The sequence below is a fragment of the Poecilia mexicana genome, unplaced genomic scaffold (genome assembly GCF_051168715.1).
Source record: "Poecilia mexicana isolate PSO_F unplaced genomic scaffold, ASM5116871v1 scaffold_7, whole genome shotgun sequence".
Classification (NCBI taxonomy): Eukaryota; Metazoa; Chordata; class Actinopteri; order Cyprinodontiformes; family Poeciliidae; genus Poecilia; species Poecilia mexicana.
The window spans coordinates 20,076,404-20,099,995 of NW_028263376.1; the positions used below are offsets into that span (position 1 = coordinate 20,076,404).

Sequence of the window (23,592 nt, forward strand, 5' to 3'; positions counted from 1 at the left end):
TGTAGCAAAGGGATGTTTAATGATTTCTTTGGACAATGAGGTGCACATGTCCACTGTTGATGCTATACAAATAGAACTGATTATGCAGCGCTGTATCAGCATTCCCAGTTCAACATCCTTTGTTTGATCATTTATGATCGACTCAAAGAAGAAGCAATACATGTTCTGAGTGTCACACATTAACTGACAAGTAGGGGGAGAACCAGCTCTTAGAGAAACAATGTTCACCAACCTAAAAATGGAGGGACAAAAGTGCCAGAATTCTATAAAACAAAACACAAAAAAAAAAAAAAAAAAACTGAAATATGTGATAATGTAATTGAAATTGGTAATGCATAACTTAACTAAAGTATCTCTAGTTACATAAACATTCGAATTTATAAAATACACAAATATTAAAAACACTGTTTTAACAAACTGAATTTATTACAAAAGGCATCCATGTTTATTTTATCATCCTGTGTCACAACAATTTATTTGATTGGTCAGATTTACTAATCAAAATGAAACTGTGATCGCACAAGATAGACAAGGTGATTGTTCTGTAGTTATCTGCTGCGCAGATTAAAGCAGTCGGGTCTACTGTAGGAGTGCAAGTAAAATGAGATAATGATGCTTAAAGATTAATTCATATTTATTTAGATGTAGTAAAATATTTGATCTATTTTGAACTTGTTTCATGTAATCATTTCATTTTTAAGCAATCACATACCACATAAGGGTAAACTTTTTTTTTTTAATCTATTTGGTGAATTGTAGCACTTTTGGCCCTCTATACATGTATGTCTGAAGGATCATTTGCAAAGTCCAGCTCCAATCATAAAGTTCTCAAATTTGTTTTGAAAAAAATATTCTAATTTAAATCTATAAGACATGACATGTCACATATGAAGAGGCAAAACACATGAAAAAAAATTGCAGTTGAACTCAAAACATATTTAAATAAAAATTTAAATAAAGTGATCAAACGAAACTGAAATGAGTTGCTAACTTGGCAGAGTAGAAATTTTCTTGCATTTCAAACATCTGTTAAATTACATGTTCTTGTAATTTATATTAAAGATGAAAGTAAAAAAAAAAATCAAATTACATTAAAACTTAAAGTTAAACAGTTGTACCTCAGTTTGATTCTAACAAAATAAAAATAAAAATCATGATGCAACAAATGAGGCGACGGACATGTCATTCGTCGTATTAAGACTGTACAAAACTGCACCACACTTGGGAGGGGGAGGAGCGTCTCTTATTGAGTCCGGGTGCATAAGAAGCGTTTTCGAAAGGTTCAGAGCATTTGGCCAATTGTTTTAAGCTTATACAGCAAATATTCAATGTATAGTGGTTTTACTATCAAGTGTTCAACCTGAGATTTTTCATTTCAACAGCACAGTTCGCTCTTTTTGTCCTTCACATTAAGATACGCAATTTAAGAATGGACACTTGCAGCTTGCATTGGTCTGAATTAGATTATTGCTTTCCTATTTCGATTCCTTACCAGGAGCGAGTAACCCTCCCTCCGCCCTCCCCACCTCATGCTGCGGCTCGGTTGAACGGGAACGCCACATTGAGAGGTGAATGTCTTGGTCCCCCACATCCCATCGGGATGCAGTGAAAAGTTAGAATGATTAGGAAAATAAAAAGGTGGCCAAACTTGATCTGTGGTGAACTGAAAGTGCAGTGACCAAGTCATAAGTTCATACATTCCACTATAGATGATTAATTAATCAGACTTTCCATAAATCACTTGCTCAAAAAAAAAAAAAAAAAATCAACATATGATTGGATATTGACTGACAGCTTGAGATGAATGTTTGTGAAAGGGAGGAATAGAGGAAAAAAGATGAAGTGAATGATTGTATCAAGTGCTAATATATCATGACAGTAAATGTACTCGATTTATAAAAAACTAACTTGGTGCTTAACACTGACCTCTTTCTAACAATTATTCTGGTATACAGCATTTACAAAATTAACATTGTAATAGTGTGTTATTTATAATATATGCTACTGCCTTCCTCTTGTTCTCTTCGGTTCAAATGCCATCTTGTATTCCTCACACAGTAAAGAGCTTGCACCACACGCCAAATACAAAGAGAGAACAGGAAGACTCTGTGGACAGCGAGTACACCTGCATGTGTGTCCTGAGTGTGTGTGGATGGTAGCTCAGCTCGTAAACCGCACAGCCACAATTTGCCGGTAGACTCAGCAGTGAGGGGATTTTTTTTTTTTTTTTTTTTTTTTTCCTAAAACGTAAACTTCTGGGATACCAAGATTTTTCAGTTCACAAGGTACATGATGTCCTAATCCAAGATACTCGCACAATTAAAGACAGTCTTGAAATATTTTAGGAGATAATTATAATATCAACAATAACAATGAGAACAATATTATTAAACATCTGTGAAGGTTTTTCTGTCCCAAGGCGGCCGGATTACGACCTGGAATATTACGGTGCCCTGTGATCCTCACGTCTTTTATCCATCAGCCGCACTGCTGAAGCAGATCGGCCTCTGTGCATCCGTCATACGCGCGTGTGTGTGTTCATCTCAAAACTGTGTGTCTGTGTCAACGGGTATCTGAAAGTGAGTCAGGATTTTGTTTCATCATCGGTGGTGGCTTGTTCTCAGAGGCGGGTCTGGGCCTCGGGGACGTAGATTTCGATGCTGTCAGCACTTTCCGTGGCGGAGTTCTGTCGTACTGACGCCGCCTTTTTCGCTGCCATCAAACGCTTTCTGGCTTCCTGCCGCTGCTTGTCCACAGCAGAGTCCACGCTCCTGTCCTTCCCTGTTGACAGCCGCGGCTTAGACTGCTTCTTTGGCACAGATGACGGAAGCTGCTTGTTTTCATCCTGAGAAAATTATGTCACGGGTAAAGGAATGCGAGGAAAACTAAATGAAGACGCATTAAGTCATAATGCTAATTAAAAAGTTGCAATAATCTCAAAGTTGAAAACAACTCAATCAGTAAAAATTTGGAACTTATTTAAGGTAGCAATTTGATGATTAACAATAACAATGAGAACACCTAAACATTGTTCTCATTATTTATATAATGACTATGCATGTATAATTGTTGTACAGTACACTGACAACAATCACCTTCTTCTCCGGTTTCTCTGGAAGTTGCCAGTTGTTTGCCTTTAGTTGGTAGAGCTCGTCAAATTTCATGCTGATGTCTTCTATTGAGAGCTGCAGCAGATCCCAGAAGCCTGCAAGGTCCTGTGCCGTTGGTCTTGGGTTGGCATTCAAGTTCTATGTTTTTGGTAAAAAAAAAAAAAAAAAAAATCCATTTAAAATATTTTATTTGATCAGAAATTGAAGGAAATATTTGACTTTTCGTTGTCAACAATGCTAAAGTAATGGATCAAGAGAAAGCACATCCTGACCATATGAAAATAGGAATAGAAAACATGCAGGATTAAAGTTTAACAGCAGCAAAGTTAGACCAAAAATTTTGTTCTGATGACTATAGAAGTCATCAGTACAGCAGGAATCAAATCACACACACAAAATGAAAGTTGATGGATTAGATCTATAGGGCAATTACCAAATTTTAGAGTTACAAAACCTATAAATTAAAAAAAAGGATGTAAATAAAGCAGTATGTCTGTAATTATGTATGCATGCAATTACAAAAATAAAACAAAAAGGGAAAAAGAAAGCATGGTTCCACATGTCTCTAAAGATTGGAAGCTATTAGAAATCATGCAATACTCCGTCTGATTGGCTGTTGTTGCACAGAGGACAGACGGTTTTATTCATTAAAAACAGGAATCATTTATAAACATGTGGCCATTTATACACAGAACAATGACTGAATCAGCCCTTTTGCCTGAACAGGGAGTTGAGATGTTTGTGAGCATAAAGTTTATCAGGCAAAAAGCTACTTCCTCCTATGCTACTTTCACCTCTTTATACATCCTCCTTCAGTACAAAAGCACTGATTTAGGATCAGTGCTTTGTACTGGGAGCCATAAAATTTGGGATTAGCAGAAATGGGTTTTTTTTCCACGCGAGTCAAATGCAGTAACTCGTTGTGAGCTACAAGTCTGACCAAACTGGCAAGTAAATGGTGCAACGATGAGAATATCTACCCTGTAAATAGGGTAGCATTAATCTGCAAAGAAATACTGAGGGTGTAATAAAACTACTCACCAGATTCTCGTTGCAGAGGCCTCTGAACTGCTCAAACTTCTGTGAAATGAGAAGCTGAGCACTCCCTACTGCACTACGGATTGTCCCCAACACTGAAATAGGCAGACACACAATACATCTTTACACTTTGCACAAGATGTAAAATTATGTGTGATGTTTGTCTTGTCACACTAAACAGCTTTTTTACAAGCCCTTCATTCACCATATTTTTTTGCTTCCAATTCAGTGATTTTATTCCCTGTATTTGCATGTAAATGGGAACTCATTATTGAACATCTCAGAACAGAAAGAATGACTATTTGAAAAACCCTTTACTGCTCGTTGTCTTCCCTCATTTATATTTCAGAAAGTAGATATTGACTGGTCTGAGAGCCTGCTTCATATTCTGGAAGATGAAAACATCACACGACTGCAGTGGAGTCAAACCAACTGTAGAAGAGCCTACACCCACTTTAATGGTCTGCAGTAGTTGAGTTAACGGCAGTAAAGGATGTACTGCTTTAACTCAACAGACACAAACACGTTTTGAGACATAACCTACAGAAGTCTGTGAAATGTGTCCTTGCTTTAAAAACCCAGTTACAAAAAAAACTTAGTATGGATATATGAATAAAGTACGTATAGAAGAGGTCCAACGGAATCGAATATTGCCATGATAACCAAAAGGAAATGGATTAAAGCTTACAGCCATACAAGCTGTGGACTCTGCCCATCTCACTTAACATTAGCATGAAAAATGCAAGTTCAAAGCACTTGGAAGATTTTGGCCAAATCATCCTTTGCAAAACAAATTTTGCATGCAGTGATAATGCTATGACTATATTCATATTACATTATGCAGCTCTAATGCATGTTGTAATTCATGAGGATGGCAGACATTCAAAAGTCGACTAGGCCTAAATGTTTTGATGTTCTCTTACCCTCCTCTGAGAGATTGTTGTCTTTGGTCTCCTGGTCCATCTGTTGACACCAGCCCTCCATGCGGCCCGTTTCTGCCTGCAGCAGCTTCAGGAACCAGTTCCCATCTCGGAGGCACGCTGGCGTACTGGAGTGCATGCCGTCTCCCTGGGAGCTGCAGTTCCCAGACTCGAGGCTGGGGTCTGGAGGCGGCAGGGAGGAGGGGTCTAAAGCTGGGTCCAGAGTCTCGGGAGGCGAGCTGGATGTCCTTGACGGAGCCGACGTGTGTTTAAGGTGATGCTGTTCCATGGCTTTGTCTTGTCCGTTAGTTGTGGTGCTATTCAGAGTCTGGCTGTTGGTGCAATTGGTTGCGTTTTCTGTGGGTGTGGCATCCTGCGGCTGAGACTCAACCTCTGTATTTTGTCTGGAGGCCATGCTGTTATCCCGACTGAGACTGCAGAGATATGAACAAAAACATCAGCTACTGAAAAACCTAAAGAAGATAATTGGACTTTGGGCCCATACCATGAGTTTGAGGACAGAATGCATTAGAATCCAAAATAATGAGGCATTAAGAGCCCAAAAAGTCATGACATACGGGACATGGCAGGAGTAAAACTGGAAAGAAATATACTACTGAGCATTAATGTTTATGAAACTGCTGTCATCTGATACAATAGGCAGGAGAAAAAGCAGCAAGCAGTCAAATAAGATTACAGCGAAATTACTCTGAACAGAACACATTAGAATTGCCAGCTCCACTCTAGGTTCCGCTCAGTAAAGTCAAATTAAGAGAAAAGAGACATCAATCAGAGCTTTGTTTTGCTGCAAAGCCAACTGGCAGAATCACCAACAACCAAGATGAACTATCAGTAAACCTTAGCTATGGGGGAATAAGGCTGGAAATGCACTACATACACATACATGCATAGGTGTTCACAGAGAAATAAAAATAAAAAGGTTAGCATACTGCTCAGCGTCAGAGTTCTGTGACAATACGCCAACAATGAGCAGGTGTGAATGTTGATCAGTGCAGTTTCTAGGATGTGATTAACTATAAATTATGTAAGAAACTGGTTTGTGCCAGGAAACAGATAAAATCTACTTGATCGTTACCTAAAAATGAAGTCAGTGGAAGCACAAAAACTGTAAGGAGCTATTTAAAAAGAAAACCATTTCCTATTGACGCATTTCAGCTGCTCAATCAAGCTTCTACAGCAGATACCTAGACCTCATCAGGTCCTGGTGATGTTTTTCATTTACCGTTTCACAGTTGTGTTAGGCTGTTCTGTTAATGACAACCTGATTTCATTAGAAAAATAAAAAATAGAATAAATTATCAAAGTAAGATCTCTGAACTTTAAAGTGCTTACTGTTCAGTGGAAATGTGTTTTCACTGGGACAGTTATTGTGATCTCACAAGATGCGTATGTTTTCATCAAGTTTGAAATAATGAAAGAATTGCTTTTGGCGCACCAGTCACATTCAGCACCCTGAATCATCATTCATAAACAGTGCAGATGTGAGACCAAACTGGAACCTATTCCTCACAAGCTGGAACAGGTCAGACATTTTACAATCACCAAGAGGAAATGAAGTCCAGTTTTAGTAATGCCCTCATTGTCTTAAAAGAGATTAAAGGTTAGTGGTCGTTTGACACAGTCACAAGGTTTAAATTATCAACTGACTCGCAGCTGCATTCAGAATGTTAGAGAGTTCAGCTCTTCAAGAGGATAAAAGACTAATTGCGCTAAAGATTTTCCAATAGTTAATCTCTGGACAAAGATATGCAAGACCAAATGTTTATATGGAACTAAAACATCCTGGAAAGAGTCTGACATATAAATAGTAAATGACTAAATTGACTGTAGATGGAGGGCTGAGATACCCGTTTGCATGTGTAAACATACAGTTCTGATGGAGGGAAGAGAGCAAGGCTAATAAAGTAAAAAGGTGGAGCCTAAAAAAATGTTTGGGAGTAGTACAGAGTTCAGAAACTGCTGTCACACTCAGTGTGACGTCACTTCAGAACGGAAATAATTATTGACCAATCACAGCAAGAAGGATAGAAAGAATGATAATACTTGTTTGTATATTTGTAATTATCAAATATATGCAACGCTGCTTACGGCCTGCCGTTCTCAACTTGAACGCCAATCGACTGAAACTTTAAAGGTGCAGTCAGAGGTACGGGCTCCTCTCTTGGGACTGGAAGAAGACAATCCACCTAAGATATCAACAACATTAAAACGTTAGAGGATTGTAGCTTCAAAGGTTTTCACAGTTGTGTGAGAAAAACCAAAGCAGGCCTACCTGGATTCCAATAGAGGAGAGCTTCCTCTTGGGTGCCGTTGGGGGCGGCTCTAGGCTGGCACCAGGGCTCACGGTGTCATTTTGGGACCGAGTAGATGTTGAGGTGGTGGTGGTCGCAACAGTGGTGGAGGAGAGGTCACGGGGGGCAGGAACCGGGGGCCCAGAGCCTGCAGCGAGTGCAGGGCTTACGACTGAGATGAGGGCTTTTGGAGGCTGGGTTCTCTTCAACAGGCTGCCTGTACGTATGCTACAGAGACTGTCGGATGAGTTGCTGCGCCCCGATTGGCTGTTGACCTCGCTGCCCCGGTCTTGTTGGTCAAGGTATGTGTCTTGGGCCGACTCAGTGCTGCTCTGCAACGTCACCGAGATGAGGGGCTTTGAGGCGGAGCGAGGTGGGACTGGAGGGGGAGCCTTCCTATTGCTGACTGTTTGTTCACAAGAAACAAGGGGGAAAAAAAAGAAATCATAAATTAAAAGAAAAAAAGCCCCACTTTTCTGTATTAATTTTTCTTTTATTAGTCTGATGTAATATTCAATTCTTAAATGTCATGTTTTCATTAGCTGTATGTGGAAAATTCTCATTAACAAAGATAAAATCTTGTACAAATCTGAGTGTAATCAATACATATAACGTGCTTCATTAAGTGACATTGAAATAAGGGAACATTCATTAATATTCAAATTTAGTGATTGGTTCTGCGCACCGTTTGGACATATGGAAGATATGAAGGGCCAAAAGTTAAAACCGTTACCATGTCAACTGAAAAACTAACCTATGCTTTGCCCGCATTACTGCATTTATGAAGCAGTACTGACTGCTACCTCTGTGCTTCTCTGAGATGAGTTTGTACCGATGGTTGATTCACTGACGTCAGTGTGTCTCTTGGGATCTTCTCTTACATGCCACTCCTTTATATGCTTTAAGCTCTAGGGAGTTTCTTCTGACTTTCCTGTTAATAGCCTTCTTTCATGAACACAGACACTCAGACAGAAATCTAAGACCTATGTGCATTAATTTAAAAAAAAAAATAATAATAATTAGACATATTGGATTTTGCGTCACCCACAGCATGAAAAGTTTTGCTCCAAAGTATAAATAGAATGAAAGGGAAGCTGGAAACAGAAAAATTGGATTAAAAAAAAAAACTGACAGACAACTAGATGTTACTTATCTATGCTTCAAAATAGAACAGAATTTTCAGGAAAACATATATAAATTTCTCTACTATTTTGAAATGCTTGAAATGCAATTATGCTGTTTGATAATATAGAAACATTTTTAGACTTAGAAAAGAACAGAAAATATTGCGAATCAATTAAATTCAACTCAAAAATACTTATTTTATGGAAAATGTAAACTTGATGTCATAATCCAGGTATCTTCAAAGGGTTGTGGTGGATGATGATCTGTTGACATGCAAACAGATTAATTTCCAGGCAGCAGACATGATAACCTGTATAACATGTCCTGCATGACAACATGTGTTCTTGGCAAGTACTGCTAATCCCCCTAGTGGGTTAGCAGGATAATGTCTCAAAACTACAGTCCACAATATGAACAGCATGTCTGTTAGGCAGCAGAGCACAGGCTAGCTACCTGAGCAAACAGCCTGACTAATTAATACACTCGTATACTAAAGATTATTCTATGAGAATATCAAACCAGAACACACCTGCTCGGTAACGGACCTCTCGCTCACTAGTCCCCTTTTTGAAGGGTCACTCAGTTTGATAGGATGACCTCTAGGCAGTCTTAGACATGAACCATACATTTCTTCCATTTGATGATGGATGTATCTCCAGGATCTCAGTACATCCCCTGGAGTACTGAACATCTCCAGGGGATGTTCAGTACTTTAGAGGGTTTATGTATTCGTCCCCTTGACTTATACTTTTCAATAACCTTTTTTCTGATTTCCTTGAAGGGTACATGGGTCTTCATGCTGTAATGGTAGCCAGGAATACTGATTAACCAGTGAACGGCCCTTAAAGGCACAGGTGTCCTTTTACTACAATCATTTGAGATACAGCCACTCCACTCAGGTGATTTCCACTGACCTAATTATAAGACTAGCACCAGTTGGCTGGACCTCTGTTGAATTAGCCCAAGCACAAATATTCATTGTGATTGGGGGAAAAAAATTAACTTTTATTTGTTTTTCTCTCTCATGAATAAAACAGCAGGGGTGGTGTTAGATGATGCAGAATTCTCTCCAGTCTTGTAACATTTAGGAGAATGGGAGACAAATGTCACCACATGTTGATTGTCAAAACATTACTAGAACATTAAAGAATCAAACCATACCACAACCATCTGGCAGAATACAGGTCTTAAAAAACACACGTAATGGATAAAATACTTGGTTTAAAATAGCTGACCAGGCAATTGAAATTACTTTTGCTAAAAGACTGAAAATTCTGAAGTAATTTTCTCCAGTAGTAGCTTCCATCTAAATAGCAAACCAACACCCTATAATTCTGAGAGAACTGCACTTCCATCAGCAGCCAGTGACGCAAAGAACCAGTAAGGCCCTCATTAAATCCCACTAACATACACAAACACGACTCTGGAATCCAGGTCATGCAATTCAAGTACTGCAAGCTTTTCTGGTCTGCAGTCATAGTCTAGCCTCACAAAACTCCACTTCTCAAGGACACAAGATAACATTTATTCCAAATGAATGAGGCGTTTCATACAGAACTTAGAGCGCAGATTGATAACATTCCTCTTGTTGAAGAATGTGGCCGAGTAACTTTGAATGACTGTTACATTTGGTGTCTACAAGCACACACGTTATCAGGGACACACGCATCGGCTTCTGAAACTGTGGACCTCCATCAGCCTTTTAGTCTGCAAGACATCTCACCATTATTCATCAAGCTCAAACGCTGAGCAACTTATTGGGTGTGTAATATAATTGCCACCATTTAAATCAATATGATGCACTTACAGGCAGACATCAACAGCTACATCTAGGATATGACGGACATAAACATGACTTGCAGTTTTGTGTCAAAATGAATCTATAACCATTGGTTCTTGTTACAATTTATATTTTCAGGGGCCCAAATACTTTTCAATTCCACACGACCAAAATCAGCTTCATCAAATAAACAAAATGTGTCACATGTCAACTCTGCTTCATAATACTCCAACTCCATAAACAGGTTAGGTCAGAGAGACATCAGATGACCATTAATGGACTTCTCGCATCTACCCAACGCTTCAGTATGCATGTGATGCTTCCATTAATATATCTTTACTGAAAATAAATAAATAAATCGAATTACTTTAAATTGATATTTTAAAATAAAATTCAATCAGGCTCATTTTTTCAATTAAAAAACTAATTTGAGGTTAAAAAAACTGGACATGAGTTTCTATTCAAGCACCAACTTTAGTAATGCAGGTTCTTGTTGAAGTGACTCAGTAAAAATTTTAATGAGCCTAAAATATGAGAAGAGGTAGTAAGCCAGCCTCTTTCCACCGTTTGTTTATTTTACTCTGCAGGCTGACAGGCCGTGGGAATCAGGTGAAAAGATTAAAACAGGGACACATTCAGACGGGAAGTACATTAAGGACAAAAGAGGCAGCATAAATATATTTTAGCCTTGTCTGACTCGTCAACTGCAGAAGTTTGCTTTAGAAATAAAATATTTTCAAAGGCTTTTGGCTCTAAAAGGATCTTGAACAACCAGAATAGATACAAAGTCTGATGAAAACATAATCCTATGGTGAAGACATGGAACAAAAGGTAGACTGAAATACGCTTCACTGCATTTATTCAAATTACTGGTCAGGATCAAATGATTGAATACAGGCAAAAAGACCTTTGATGGGACAAAGTTACACATCAATGCTTTTCCCAGCTGTCTTGAATACAGTGTTACCGTCATGCCTAGCTTTCATTAACTTGAGAAAAACCTCAGCTTAGTGGCACATTAATATAATGGTAAAGTTAATACACAGTAAACCTATGAGAGAGGCAGACAAAGACTTTATAACACAAGGACATCTAGAGCATTTAAACACATCTCACTTCTCCTTTTAATGTTTATTTTGCTTCAGATAGTCTGCATCACAAATCAGCTTCCCATAACAATTTACACAAAGTACTTGTGTTGTCTATTGAAAATAGCAAATCGATAACATGAAACATAATACTGAATTCATTCTGTATTCTTGTTTATACGTCAAATCCAAAAATTTATATGTACAATATTATCATAGCCTTCAACATTTTTTAATCAGTAGTCTGGTGCTTTTCTAAATAACAGCAATTTGACAATTTTATACAGATTTTGTTTGAATATTTAGTTAACATGATGCTGTGCCATTTTCATAATGAAAAAGAATAATTATAGGACCCTCTGAAATCTGTTATATAATTTACTTTTATTCAAGTTTCACAAGTATAAAACCGCTGTGGTTCAGCAGAACAGTGAATGATTTTGCAGGGTGTTAAAGAGCATTTTTTAATAAACACATTATGTGCAAAATAAACCAAGCTTTAAAAATAAAATCTCCCTTTTAAAAATGCTTCAGAGTTGAATCCCACACCATGTTATGACAGAAAGCTGCAAAAAGTTAAATCTTGGGTTTTATACACCCGGGCCTTTATAAAAATGAAGATTTCCGCCACATCATCTTAAAAAATATCATGCACAAGAGAGAATTGTTTTAAACATGCCAAACCCATAGGGGGCAGTGTAAGGCACAGCTAAAACCTGTCAGCCAATCACAATCCTTGAAAACAATGACAACTTCCGGTTGGGGATGAAATATCACTAGGAGGTTCATTTGTTTCAATAGACATAGCGGTTGAACTACTTTTAAATACAGTGTTAGAATATTAAGTTCATAAAACACAAGACGATGTCGTTTTGGAATTGTATCAAACCAAGTTTGTGGACGTTGAACAGAATTGTACCTCTGTATAGGGGGGAATGGCTGGTGTAACACAGCTGACCTCCAAGCATTCATTCTCCATCACAACTCTTTGGATTAAAGCAGCTGGTCTTGTAAAAACAAGCAAAAAGCATCTGGACCGACATAAAATTCAGTACCTCACTGATGGCAGCCACTTTTCCTCAACCAAACAATAACAATGACTACACAGACTGTGTGGACCTCTAAATTTCCCGTTTCAAATGTCCACACACAAACACAAATAAGGAGACTTCTCAAATCTCCACTTTGGTCTTAGTTTTTATTAATCTTATTTTTTTTTCCATATTAAACAGTTTCTACATGTAGATAGACGGCCAAATCGCATTAAAATCTATTTGGTTTCCCACATATCCGGCTACATATGGATTAGGCCTTATACTTCTGTAATGATCAGGACCTCTGCACATTTTTATTTCTTTCATACGTCACAGAAATCTCAACTGAAGTACATGATAATCATACAAGTCCATGTTTTGTTTTATGTTAATTTATTAAGAATGTCTCATGCATAATCTCATGCCTTCTTGTATAATAACTGTGACATTTGTTTCTTAATTCAATAAATGTTTGCATCACAGCTAAAAGCTATATTTGGATGTAAAATGAACAGGCTGCCTGGAATTCTTGCACATGCCATTAGTACTGGAAAAGGATGACTCCTTCCTGTACACGGCTAATGGCATGATGCTCATCACTAAGACATCTGCAGTTGAAACTACAGTTGGTTTGCCCATTCAGTCTAAAGATTACCTCATCAATGAGTCTGGGAGGAAGAGGGTGTAAAACTGTGGAGGATGACTCACAGTCTATCCATGGTAATACACCGGTAGGCTCTGGATTAACATGAACACACCCTGTAACCAAAACGAAGCTCCAAACCTGATTTCATGACATCTCGAGTATTTTTAGCCCGTCTCCGCAAATGTAAAATAATCTTTTTCCAGTGTGGATGTGGAGATTTGATGCACACACCAACTTGTTTAGGGTGATTGTCCTTAAAAGCCCCCTGAAGAGTCTGAACAGCTAAATTGCACTACAGTACAGTAATCAGATGAATTATCGATTGTGTTCCTATAAACTGACTAGAATGTAGTTGCTACATGAAAATGGCACACGTCTCTAAACAATAGATGCACAAATCGATCATCCAGAGACCAGAATCGGACAATTTCCCCTTGAATGGCTGTGAGAAAAATGAGTCAAATCTAAAAACTCAAACCTACTACTTACTACCTGTGTCAAAGAGCATAGATAAAAAATAATAATAATAATCCTCTTAAATGTTATAGTATTTAGGGGAGGAGGGAAATAATCAACATCAGAAAAAGTATCGTAGCACATACTTCAAAAGAAAATAATTGGCACTGGCCTGGGAAAGCATAATCAGTGAATCTTTACTGTAAACCCAAAGACACTCAACTGGTGTCAGCAGCTGAATTAAACTCTTTAAATGTTTATGCTCAAATTAGTCATTGCATCTACTCACTCTACAGATGTCATGTAAAATTGATAAATACTTATGTCTATTTTTGATTTATAAGCCCTCATGGAGTCTAAAACAGAACTTTACTTGCCAAGTGAAAATAAAATGAAGTACAATGGCTTTCGGACTTTGAACAGAGATTGATGAATACAGCCAAATGTAGCCGTGGCTTCTTTCGTGTCATTGGAAACATCACCGTCATATAATTACACCAAACGTATCGGAAAAGAGGAGATCTACTTAATCTAAGATCTATTCTTAACTCAAAAAGGAAAAAAGTTGGAAGGAAACGAATATCCAGTAAAATAACCCTGAAGCTGTTTCCTGTTATTCCGGATTTTTTTTTCCCCGTTACTTTGGATGATAGTTCGGTCGTAATTGAACAGCTTTGAATAAAGATGGTTCATTTCCTCAAACTAAACCAGGTAGTGCAGTGTGCCTGCTATAATAAAAGGATTGATTATTAATTTTCCTGGATGACTGCCGTGTTCATACCCGGACAGTTCACACGATAGCTCCGCCGGTTAGCTTCCACTGTTAGCCGAGAGATGCTCGCCGCAGCGTGCTACCCACACCGGGCATTTAACGGTGTAATGGCCCGAGGCATTATGTGATATGATACGGGCGTGGAAACCACAAAGAGAAGGCTTTAGTCTCACTGCCATTACTCTTGCCAGTAGCAGCCACATTACTGCCTCTCAGCCTCGCCTGCCGCACACAAACGATCCTAGTTTTTTTTCTAATCCTAACCGCTTTCTTCATCCACAGTAGCTAGCTACCAACACCATCAACGTTAGCACGGGTTAGCTTGCTGTTGCTAGACAGTCGACAACAAGTAACAGTCCGAACAGTAACGGTTAGTAGTGATAAATTACATAAAACCTTACTGTGCTGTTGGTAGCTCTGAAATCCTTAGTTTCTGTTCATTCATCTGCAGCAGACAGACGGTAGACGGTGCCCCGCTGTTGGATACACAACGACGGTGTAAAGAAAAGATTTGTGGTGCACGCCCTTAAAGCCGACGATTGGAGTCTACGCTGTTAGTGGCTGATGTCCGACAACGATTGGATAGAGACGAAGCTCGAGGTTATCGAAGATGAAGGCGATTGGCTTACGCGTCAGCGTCACGTTGTGTGTGAGCTTGTTAAGGGTAGGTGCGTTGCATTTCGAGAGCGACGCCGCGGGAACTGAATCCAGTCTAGACGCAAGAAAAACAACCTCGGATCCAGTCTATTGTGGTCTATTGTTACCTCGGACAACAAAACAACTCTTGATTTCAGTCATTTCTATTGTATTGTATCAAAAATATATAAATAAACATATAAACATGGGAGTCGTTGCAAAAGATGAACTGTGAAAACCATTCCTGGTTACAGTAAAACCAAGTAATCTATAATCTGAAAAACGTAAAAATATTTTTTCAACCTTTATTATTTGAATTATAAAATCTAAAAAATATAAAATTTCTTGTTCATCCTGGTCATCTTTCATATAGGGTTCAATATCAGGGTCATATTTCTCCTCTCACTTGTTAGCTTCCTTCTTCCACTTGATATGTCAGGCTGATGGACGTTGATGAATGAAACCCTTTATGGATGGTGAGCAGCTTCCTCGTCTTGGTAGAGGTGGATTTGATCTCTTTTTGGCAGAATATTATTCTAACAGGGTATCTGATGACTGACATGATGATGGTGTGTGTGTGTGTGTGTGTGTGTGTGTGTGTGTGTGCGTGTGTGTGCGTGTGTGTGTGTGTGTGTGTGTGTGTGTGTGTGTGTGTGTGTGTGTGTGTGTCCTTTCAGCAGATTTTTTTAGGATCTGCCTTACATGCTGAATTTCTTGCAGGTCCACCAGTGTGTCTATTCACCTGTGGGATCTTGAACATCTGGTATATTTAATTCTAGTCATTCAACCCCTTCTGTTATAACCATCTTAGCTGCCTTAGATAACATTTGACCAACTCGAATTGATGTTTCTGTGTCCAAGGTGAATGCCATAGTTAGGTGAGCCAGTTTGTCGGATGCGATGCTCATTCTTGGCATACAGCTTGATGTGATTCATAGGGTGAAGTTATCAACACTGCTGCTCCCATTTGGTATAATTCTCAACTGACGTCAACAAGTAGACCTTCATAACTAGCAGACTTTCAGGAGGTGCTGTGTTAGTTAGCTTTGGTAAAGGGCCATGTTGATTCAGTCGTGATCTTATATGTCAGCTGTGAGGAATCGCTCAGATGGTGGTGTACAGACATATATACAAATAGACAGATGTCATGATTGAGAGCTGCCACAACTTTTAGGAAAACTAATATTGACTTCAGATACATTGCAACTTTTTTTTACATTCTTTTACTATAAGCTTTATTATTTAAGGAAGTTGAACCCTCATTCTATCATGCAGCTTAACACCAATTTATTAAATAATTTGCATTGTGCATGTATGCAATTACTGTGTAAATTGCCAACTGGGATCACACACGAGAAGCCTGCTTTTTTCTTAACACAGGACTGATACACTTAAAGGTCCTCCTCCAAGTGGTACTCACTTGTGTTGGAGCTGTAGCTGTAGCCTACAGCAGTGGGCGGTGGTGTCTCTGAGTCCACTGAAGCCGTGTCTTCATCCTGGGAGCAGCCCGCCTGGATTGCCCGCAGGTAACTGTGACTGCGAGAACGGAAGCACGTGGGAGCAGGCAGATCCAGAGCCTCGACTGCCTTTGATTCCCCCTCACAGTATGGTAACGAGTGTCCACAGCCCTGAGCGAATACCTGAAAAAAACGTGTGCAGACTGACGCACTGAGGGCAGAGAGCAAACTGACAACCATACATAGGCAGATTTATGCTCACATGGGGGTGGAGATGGGGACAGGAGGTCCCCAATCTAACATAAAGATAAGTAGCTGAAAAAAGGTTTTCATATAAGTTAAGAATAGGTGAAGCAGAATCTTTACATTTTGCAGAAAAATCTTAATATTTGTTGTTAAAGTTCACTATTTTGCTGGATGTAATTGTATGTGGGTAAAATAAATGAGTGATTCTGAGTGTATGACTTGAGTCACCCACACTGAGCACAAAAAATAAGTCTGAGTTTAAAATAAAACCGAAGGAGAAGGAAAATATTATAAAAATAACGTAGTGTTTAAAGTATTTCCTATTTCTAACTGTTAGTACTTAGGGTAATCTTGCTGTAGTCTGCATTATGTCATTTAAACTGTCACAGATTTAAAACGTAACAGGATAGTACAGACTTTTTAAAAAGAGGCTTTTTTAAAAGGTTATAATCAGTTAATTTCTTAGTGGCAGCAGATAATTCTCTTAGCATATTTATTTAGTAGTTAGCTGAGCCTGAAGCTAATAGCTAGCCTCAATAGGGCCAAGACCAAGGAAGGTTTCTCCTTCCTAAAATAACTTCTATTTAAAAATGTACCATTTAGTGTCATTGGACTTAATTTTATTTTATCCTTTAAACTGTCGTCACATTTGTTTGGATTTTGAGTATTATTTTCAAAGGAAATGAACGTAGAAGGCGGTGCTGCGTCGATTACCTTCCTGTGTCAAGGACATGCTGAGAATGAAACAAGTTAAGGATTTCCAGGCAAAGTAGCAGTTTTATAAAAAAAATAATAAATAAAGCAGTGTAAAGACAGAAAATAATCAGAATGGTTTTTGGTAAACACTGTATTGTTGATTATTACGCTGTCTTATTTTTATAACAGTGAGCTACTCGGACCAGAAATGCTTTACATGTTCTGTTCTTAGTATGTTCTACACAGAAAGATAAATGTTGACGCATTGGCACTTACTTCCACTCCCCATGTAAATAATTTTTAGAATCTCTGTAAAAGAAAAAAATAACAAAAAGAGAGAAAAAAAAAGCAATAACCTCCAATTCAAAGTGGCAGTGGTTTAAAAGTTAGTAACATACTCGTATGAAACACAGTGACATTTTTAGATCAGAGTTAAGATGGTAGAAGTCTGCTTTATTTATTGGCTTTCCTAACACTAGCCAGCTAATCTGGAGGTGTGCAACATGAATGACATAATGAGATTTATCTGTGTGAGGAAAGATGTCTGCTTATCACCTTCGCTTTAATATACTCTCTCTTATAGAGAAATAGTCATTTTGTTGTTGGTAAGGTTAGAGATTAAATAAAATCATGATTTCGTTTCATGATCTCCTAAAAATAGCTTTTCTTTCATTGTGAGAACAAGTTGAGATATCTGGAGCTATGCTAAGGCTTTAGAAATATCCTTTTGTCTATGCAAAGAATTTCAGTAACATAAATGAATAACTTGTAGGATTTATTTGGAGGGGGATAATAAAATCCCTAATAACATTTGACTTCACATTTATTCAGATGTATATAAGAGAATAACATAGTATGACTGACTTTACTTTCATCTCAGGATAACCTGATTCTTTCAATCATCACCTGGTTTATGCAAAACATGTCCAAATATAGCAACATCTTTGCTTCTCTGCAGTTCTATTTTTGCTTCAACTGATCATAGTAGGTGGTTCAGCATTCAAGCCAAATTCTGGATGAAGTTATCCAGGTAATATATTTTAACAATCTGCAAATGTTCTTTGAGCACTTTTATTATTGGGCATATTAAAAAACCACTGGTTGTTTGAAGACTAATGTTTAACTGAAACAATATTCATACATCTCGAATGTTTGTACATTTTGTCACATTACAATCTTGTATAATATTTATATTTTATGCACTAGAACAACACAAAGTATTGCAAACATTTTAAGTGAAACATTTTAAGTAAAACTTGAGGTTTTACATTTTGAATCTGAAAAGTGTGGCTTGTATTTCCACCTTCCCTCCTAAGTCCCTCCTAATGTCGCCGTTGCTGATGCAATTCTTTTTCAACAGCTTTTCTTTGCAAAATTGCTATAGTTAGAATGTATAGACAGTCTACCAATATTCATTTTCAACTGTTTTCACATATTCTCAATTTGATTTCAACCTGTACTTGGACTGGGCCATTGTGACAAAAGAATATGCTATGATCTCAACCACTGTGTTGTAGCTATGACTGTATGTTTGGTGTTGGTGTCTTTCTGAAAAGTGAACCTCTAACCAGTCTCATATGTTTGCAGCCACGAACAAGTTTTACCACTGTTGATTTTTGCATAATCTTCAACCAATACGCCATGTCTCTTCTAAAAAAAAAAAAAAACAATCCACAGATTAGTGTCAACACCATGTCTCATGAGATAGTGCTTTCAGAGGGATGTGCATTGTTAGTTTTCTGCCACTAGGAATGCACGATATATCGACATATATTAATCAATTGGTATCTGTCTGATATTAAGAAGTAATTTATTTTTACTATGTTGCTGTTTGAGTATGTGTTTCGGGACAGAGGGCGGTGGAGGGCGGTGGGATATTTAACTGAAACAGAGAAGCGATGTCAGTGATGTCTGTTTTTCAGGGTGTCAAAAGACAAATAAATGTAACAATACCGGTACTTATTGGATGTTTGCCATTACAACAATATTAATATCAGATACTGATACCAGCCCAGTTTTTTGTATCAGTGCATCCCTGTTCACTACTTTCTATGGGTGTGAATCATTTTGCAAGAGATTATGTATGTCAGCCCTCATTTTACATAGCCGGTTTAAATGTGAACTTATGTTAAAACAATGACGCACAGACCTTTTACCTCTTAAGTATGTAGTAAGGAAAGAAAAAATAATCCCAAATAAAAGAGAGTGCAACACATTTATTCAGATTGTAGACCTACCTGAGTGCCCAAGCCTCTGCCCAGTGTGCCGGAGCATTGGCTGAAATCACTGTTCCTGTAGCGAGGAGGAGCCTCCACAGGGCTAACCAGGCAGTCCAAGTTATCAAGGCTCCGATTAGTAGGCAGCTCTTTGAGGGACGGCAGGGAGCTGTGGGTCAGGAATTTGATTATTAGCCTCTCGTGAGTCTGAGAGTGGAACAAGTGTGTTTAATTGTGTTTAATTGATGATTTTCTGGGGATATTTTAAACCAGACTCTTAAATAAAATTCCCTGTGGTGTTGAAAGATTAAATACTGCTGAAATGTGTGGATGGTGATATGTATTAGCATGTAAAAAGCAGCACAGAGGAAACAGCAATTTATAAGCAAATCTGTCAAAAAAGGTTTGTTAAGCAGTCTTTTTCATTGGCTTGGAAATCAATTTCCTCTGTTCTGGCTTACAAGACTGGTTGGTGCTGTTAGTGGCAATGTGTGCACTAAGCAACAGCACATGCTGAAGGGATTTGCATGAAGCTAATTTCCATGTTTTTACATCAAGGTCTTGAGGAAGCAAGTTTAAAAGTCAAGTGCAAACATGTGGTTCAGGGTAGCCTGCAAGGTGAAAGATGGTACTGGGGCATCAAGGGCCAAAAATGCCACAATAAAACAAACAAAAAAAAGAAGACATTTTAAAAAACATAGACAACACTCAAAAAAAAAGAAGAAGAAATGCATAAGAATTATTTAAATGTGGATTTTCTATTTATTATGTTTTCAAATTAATGTTATTTATATTTTCAAATGATTATTTCAAATTATAAATATATATTTGAAAATGTTTTTTTTTTCTACAGTTTAAAATAATAAATTAGTAGTAAAGTAATAAAAATACTTTTGGTTAAATTTTTTTATTCATGCTTAGATTATTATACATTTAAATAATAGTTTTTTTCAATTTATGTTCATCTTATGTAATTTCTCTTTTTTAAAATATTTATTTAGTAAACGTTTAGGTAATCAGTTTATACTGGATGACTGTGTCATGGAACACACACACGCACACACACACACATGTTTGCGTGGCTATCTTTGTGGGGACTTTCCATTGACTTCCATTCATTTCTACAGCCTAAACCTTACCATTACCCTTTTCCTAACCTTAACCATCACATACCTAACCCTAACCCTAACCAAAACTCAATTCATACCTTAGCCCTAAATCTGACCCCTGACCCAAAAACAGGGTTTCCCCTTGTGGGGATCAGGCTCCGGTCCCCACAAGGTATTACAAACAAACGCACACACACACACACACACACACACACACACACACACACACACACACACACACACACACACACACACACACACACACACACACACACCTATATATATATATCAGATTATGTTTCAATATTTATGTATGCTTGTGCTTATTTATTGGACTGTGGCACTTTTGGCCCTCTACTGAGGCACTAAGGAAAAAATATTAGGCAAGTGAGGGCAAAAAACAGGTGGTGGGTAGTAGAGGGAGGGCAGGTGAGGGTGAAAGGAACGCCACACTGCCTGCCTGTGGATCACACTGACCTCAGATGCTGCATAGAGCATGCACTCTGCAGAGGAGACCACAGAAAATCCTCCCGCATGAGAGCGTAGCAGCGAGACCTGTCCATGTGGGTGTAGGAGTAGAGCACACGGTAAAATTTACCTCCTGTTGCTTTTTTGCACCAATTACAGAGCGATGCTATTTGTCTGTTCCCATACGCTCTAATTAAATCGCAGCTCCACCTTCATGCACAGAGTCTGTAACTCGTTTAAATAAACACCTTGGCTGTACAATGGGATGGTTGTTTGTGAAGGGATGCTGCCACCTGCTGTTTACCTTTGAGGAAACAATGTTCACAAAACAATTTGCTGGTAAAATTGTTTAAAGAAAAAAAACATAGACTAAAGCAAAACGATAAGCATGGTAGCCAAGGCCAGAATTTCAGTGTGACCTATTTGAAGTTGCTCACTTGCGAGGTGGTGGTGGCGGCTGCTGTTCACTCAGGGAGGACTGGGTGGCCTTCAGGTAGCTCTGGCGACGTGCTGCTGATTTCGGAGAAGGTTTGGGGCTTCCCTCAGATTCCTCACTGTCTTCTGGGTCTCCCATGGCTTTAACATAGCTGCCGCTGCGCATCCTCCTGCACGGGATCTCCGTTCCCTTGGTTCTTCCATGACCCACATTTCCGGTCCAGTCCTCCAGAGGAACCTATATAACAAATACTTTCATGTTTTCCTCATTTTTAGCTAAGTGTATACTTCTCTCTTTTTTTCCTGATAGTGTTAGCAACATTCATCTCCAACTTTCTCCAAGTGAATAAATGTTACTTATAGAGGATATGGAGCTGAAACCTGCAAATTGTTTTAAAATTTCTAACAAAACATTATGAACAATGAACTTACTAGAGAACTGAAGTTTGTAGTTGTAACTGGACAAAACATGAAAAAGTTTAGGGAGCAGGGTGTATAATTTCTCAGTAAACTGGAAAACTCCTACCTGTAGAAACTGTTGTGCCAGGTCCTGGTGACATGATTTTGTCTTAAGCAGAGTCCTGTTGACAGTAGCAGAGCCTTTCTGCAACACTTGCCTGGCCTGGTTCAGAGTGAGCGTGGACCAGGTGCCCCTTTTCACCGCCATGTCATCCTTGCTCCCCCTGTTTCTTGGCTCCTCTTCCTTGGCTCCGACCTGCATCGCAGGGCATGCCAGGAACTTGAGGTCGCTGCTGCTTTTTGAGGTTTTTAGAGAATGTGCAGAAATTGTGTTATAGCCCTGTGGAATATGTCTGAGAGCAGTCTGGCTATCTGACACCGCTCTGCCAAGAGTCATCATACTCAGTGGGTTGCGGTAACCTACAGCGATAGTGCCAGCTTTGGTAGTGTCAGTGTCCAGAGCGTCATCTGAACCCCAAAGGCCTAGTGTATTAGGTCTAGGTCTCTGTTTTGATCCCTCAGTCTTAGCCCTGTCTTTACTCTTACTCCTGCGGCTTGGTCTGCCACCTTCCTCGCCACCTCCTGTTGAATTTAGGCTGCCTTTCAGCCCCGAGTTCTCTAAAGACTGGGATTTGGCGAACAATTTCTGCACGGAGTGCATGATGTGGCGGATCCGACCGGGGCTCTCACTGCGCTGCTTAGACATTCGGCCTCTGTGAAACTGTAGAGTGCTGAAGCCATCTCGCTGCAGGGGCAGGTGCCTCTCAAGCTGATCCAAAAGACTCGAGGGCAATCGGTTCATCTTAGCTGCTGCAGCAGAGGATATGGTGGCAGATCCACTGGTGATCATGGGAGCACCAGTCAAACCCAGGCCCAGTCCCATACCCATTGACAACGAGGTGGACAGAGCAGCAGCCCTGCCCCCCTGCCCGACTCCACCGCCGGGGATACAGCTCTGGGGGCAATCGAGCTGATCAGCCTGGGGGGTAAAATGCAGGCGAGGGAAGGTGCTGCTGTTGGGAACCTGGCTGAAAGGCAGCAGACAATCAGGGGTCAAAGAGGTGGGGCTGGTGGGAGTGTAGTGATGGAGATGTGGGTCCAAAGTGCCATAGTGGTTTATTGTAGGACTCAACAGAAAGGAGCTGTGAGGATCATTCGTCAGGGGGCACAGAGGCTTCTGAGCGCACCCCGCTGGTTCACACGAGTCAGACAGGTGGCGGCTGCGGCTGGCTCCTAACCCTTTCATGGTGGCCAAGATGTCGAGCTCAGAACATGTCTCCAATCAGTCTGGGTCCAATGATGGGCTTCACCTGCAATTAGAAAAAATGGAAAGCAAAAAGAAATTATGAAATGAACTGAAAATGATTGTTTAGTATCACACTTGTACTGAGCTAAATTAGCAAAACTTGTGATCATTCCAGCTATCCATTTATTTTCCAGGTTAACCAATTTGCTGTTCTCCCTTTTTTTAATTAATTATGCATGAACAACAGTTAAAGAGCCACTTGTTTACGATCTTTGAACTGCAGAAAAGACTTTTACTCCTAAAGCTTAAATGAGTGAGAGTCCAATTAGAAGTTTTTAATTTT

At 39.1% G+C, this 23,592-nt stretch overlaps 1 protein-coding gene across 1 annotated transcript; it reads right to left on the reverse strand.

Annotated features, from left to right (window-relative positions):
- dlgap4a (discs, large (Drosophila) homolog-associated protein 4a) lies at positions 1-23,267 on the reverse strand. Its single transcript, XM_088007212.1, is given in 12 exon segments — positions 1-2,845; positions 3,096-3,248; positions 4,152-4,243; positions 5,072-5,502; positions 7,178-7,275; positions 7,362-7,786; positions 16,338-16,566; positions 16,568-16,585; positions 19,554-19,701; positions 21,119-21,196; positions 21,547-21,782; positions 22,071-23,267. Coding segments are annotated over 12 exon segments (3,312 nt in total). The 5' UTR covers positions 23,250-23,267; the 3' UTR covers positions 1-2,620.
- Between the last annotated feature and the right edge of the window lie 325 nt (positions 23,268-23,592).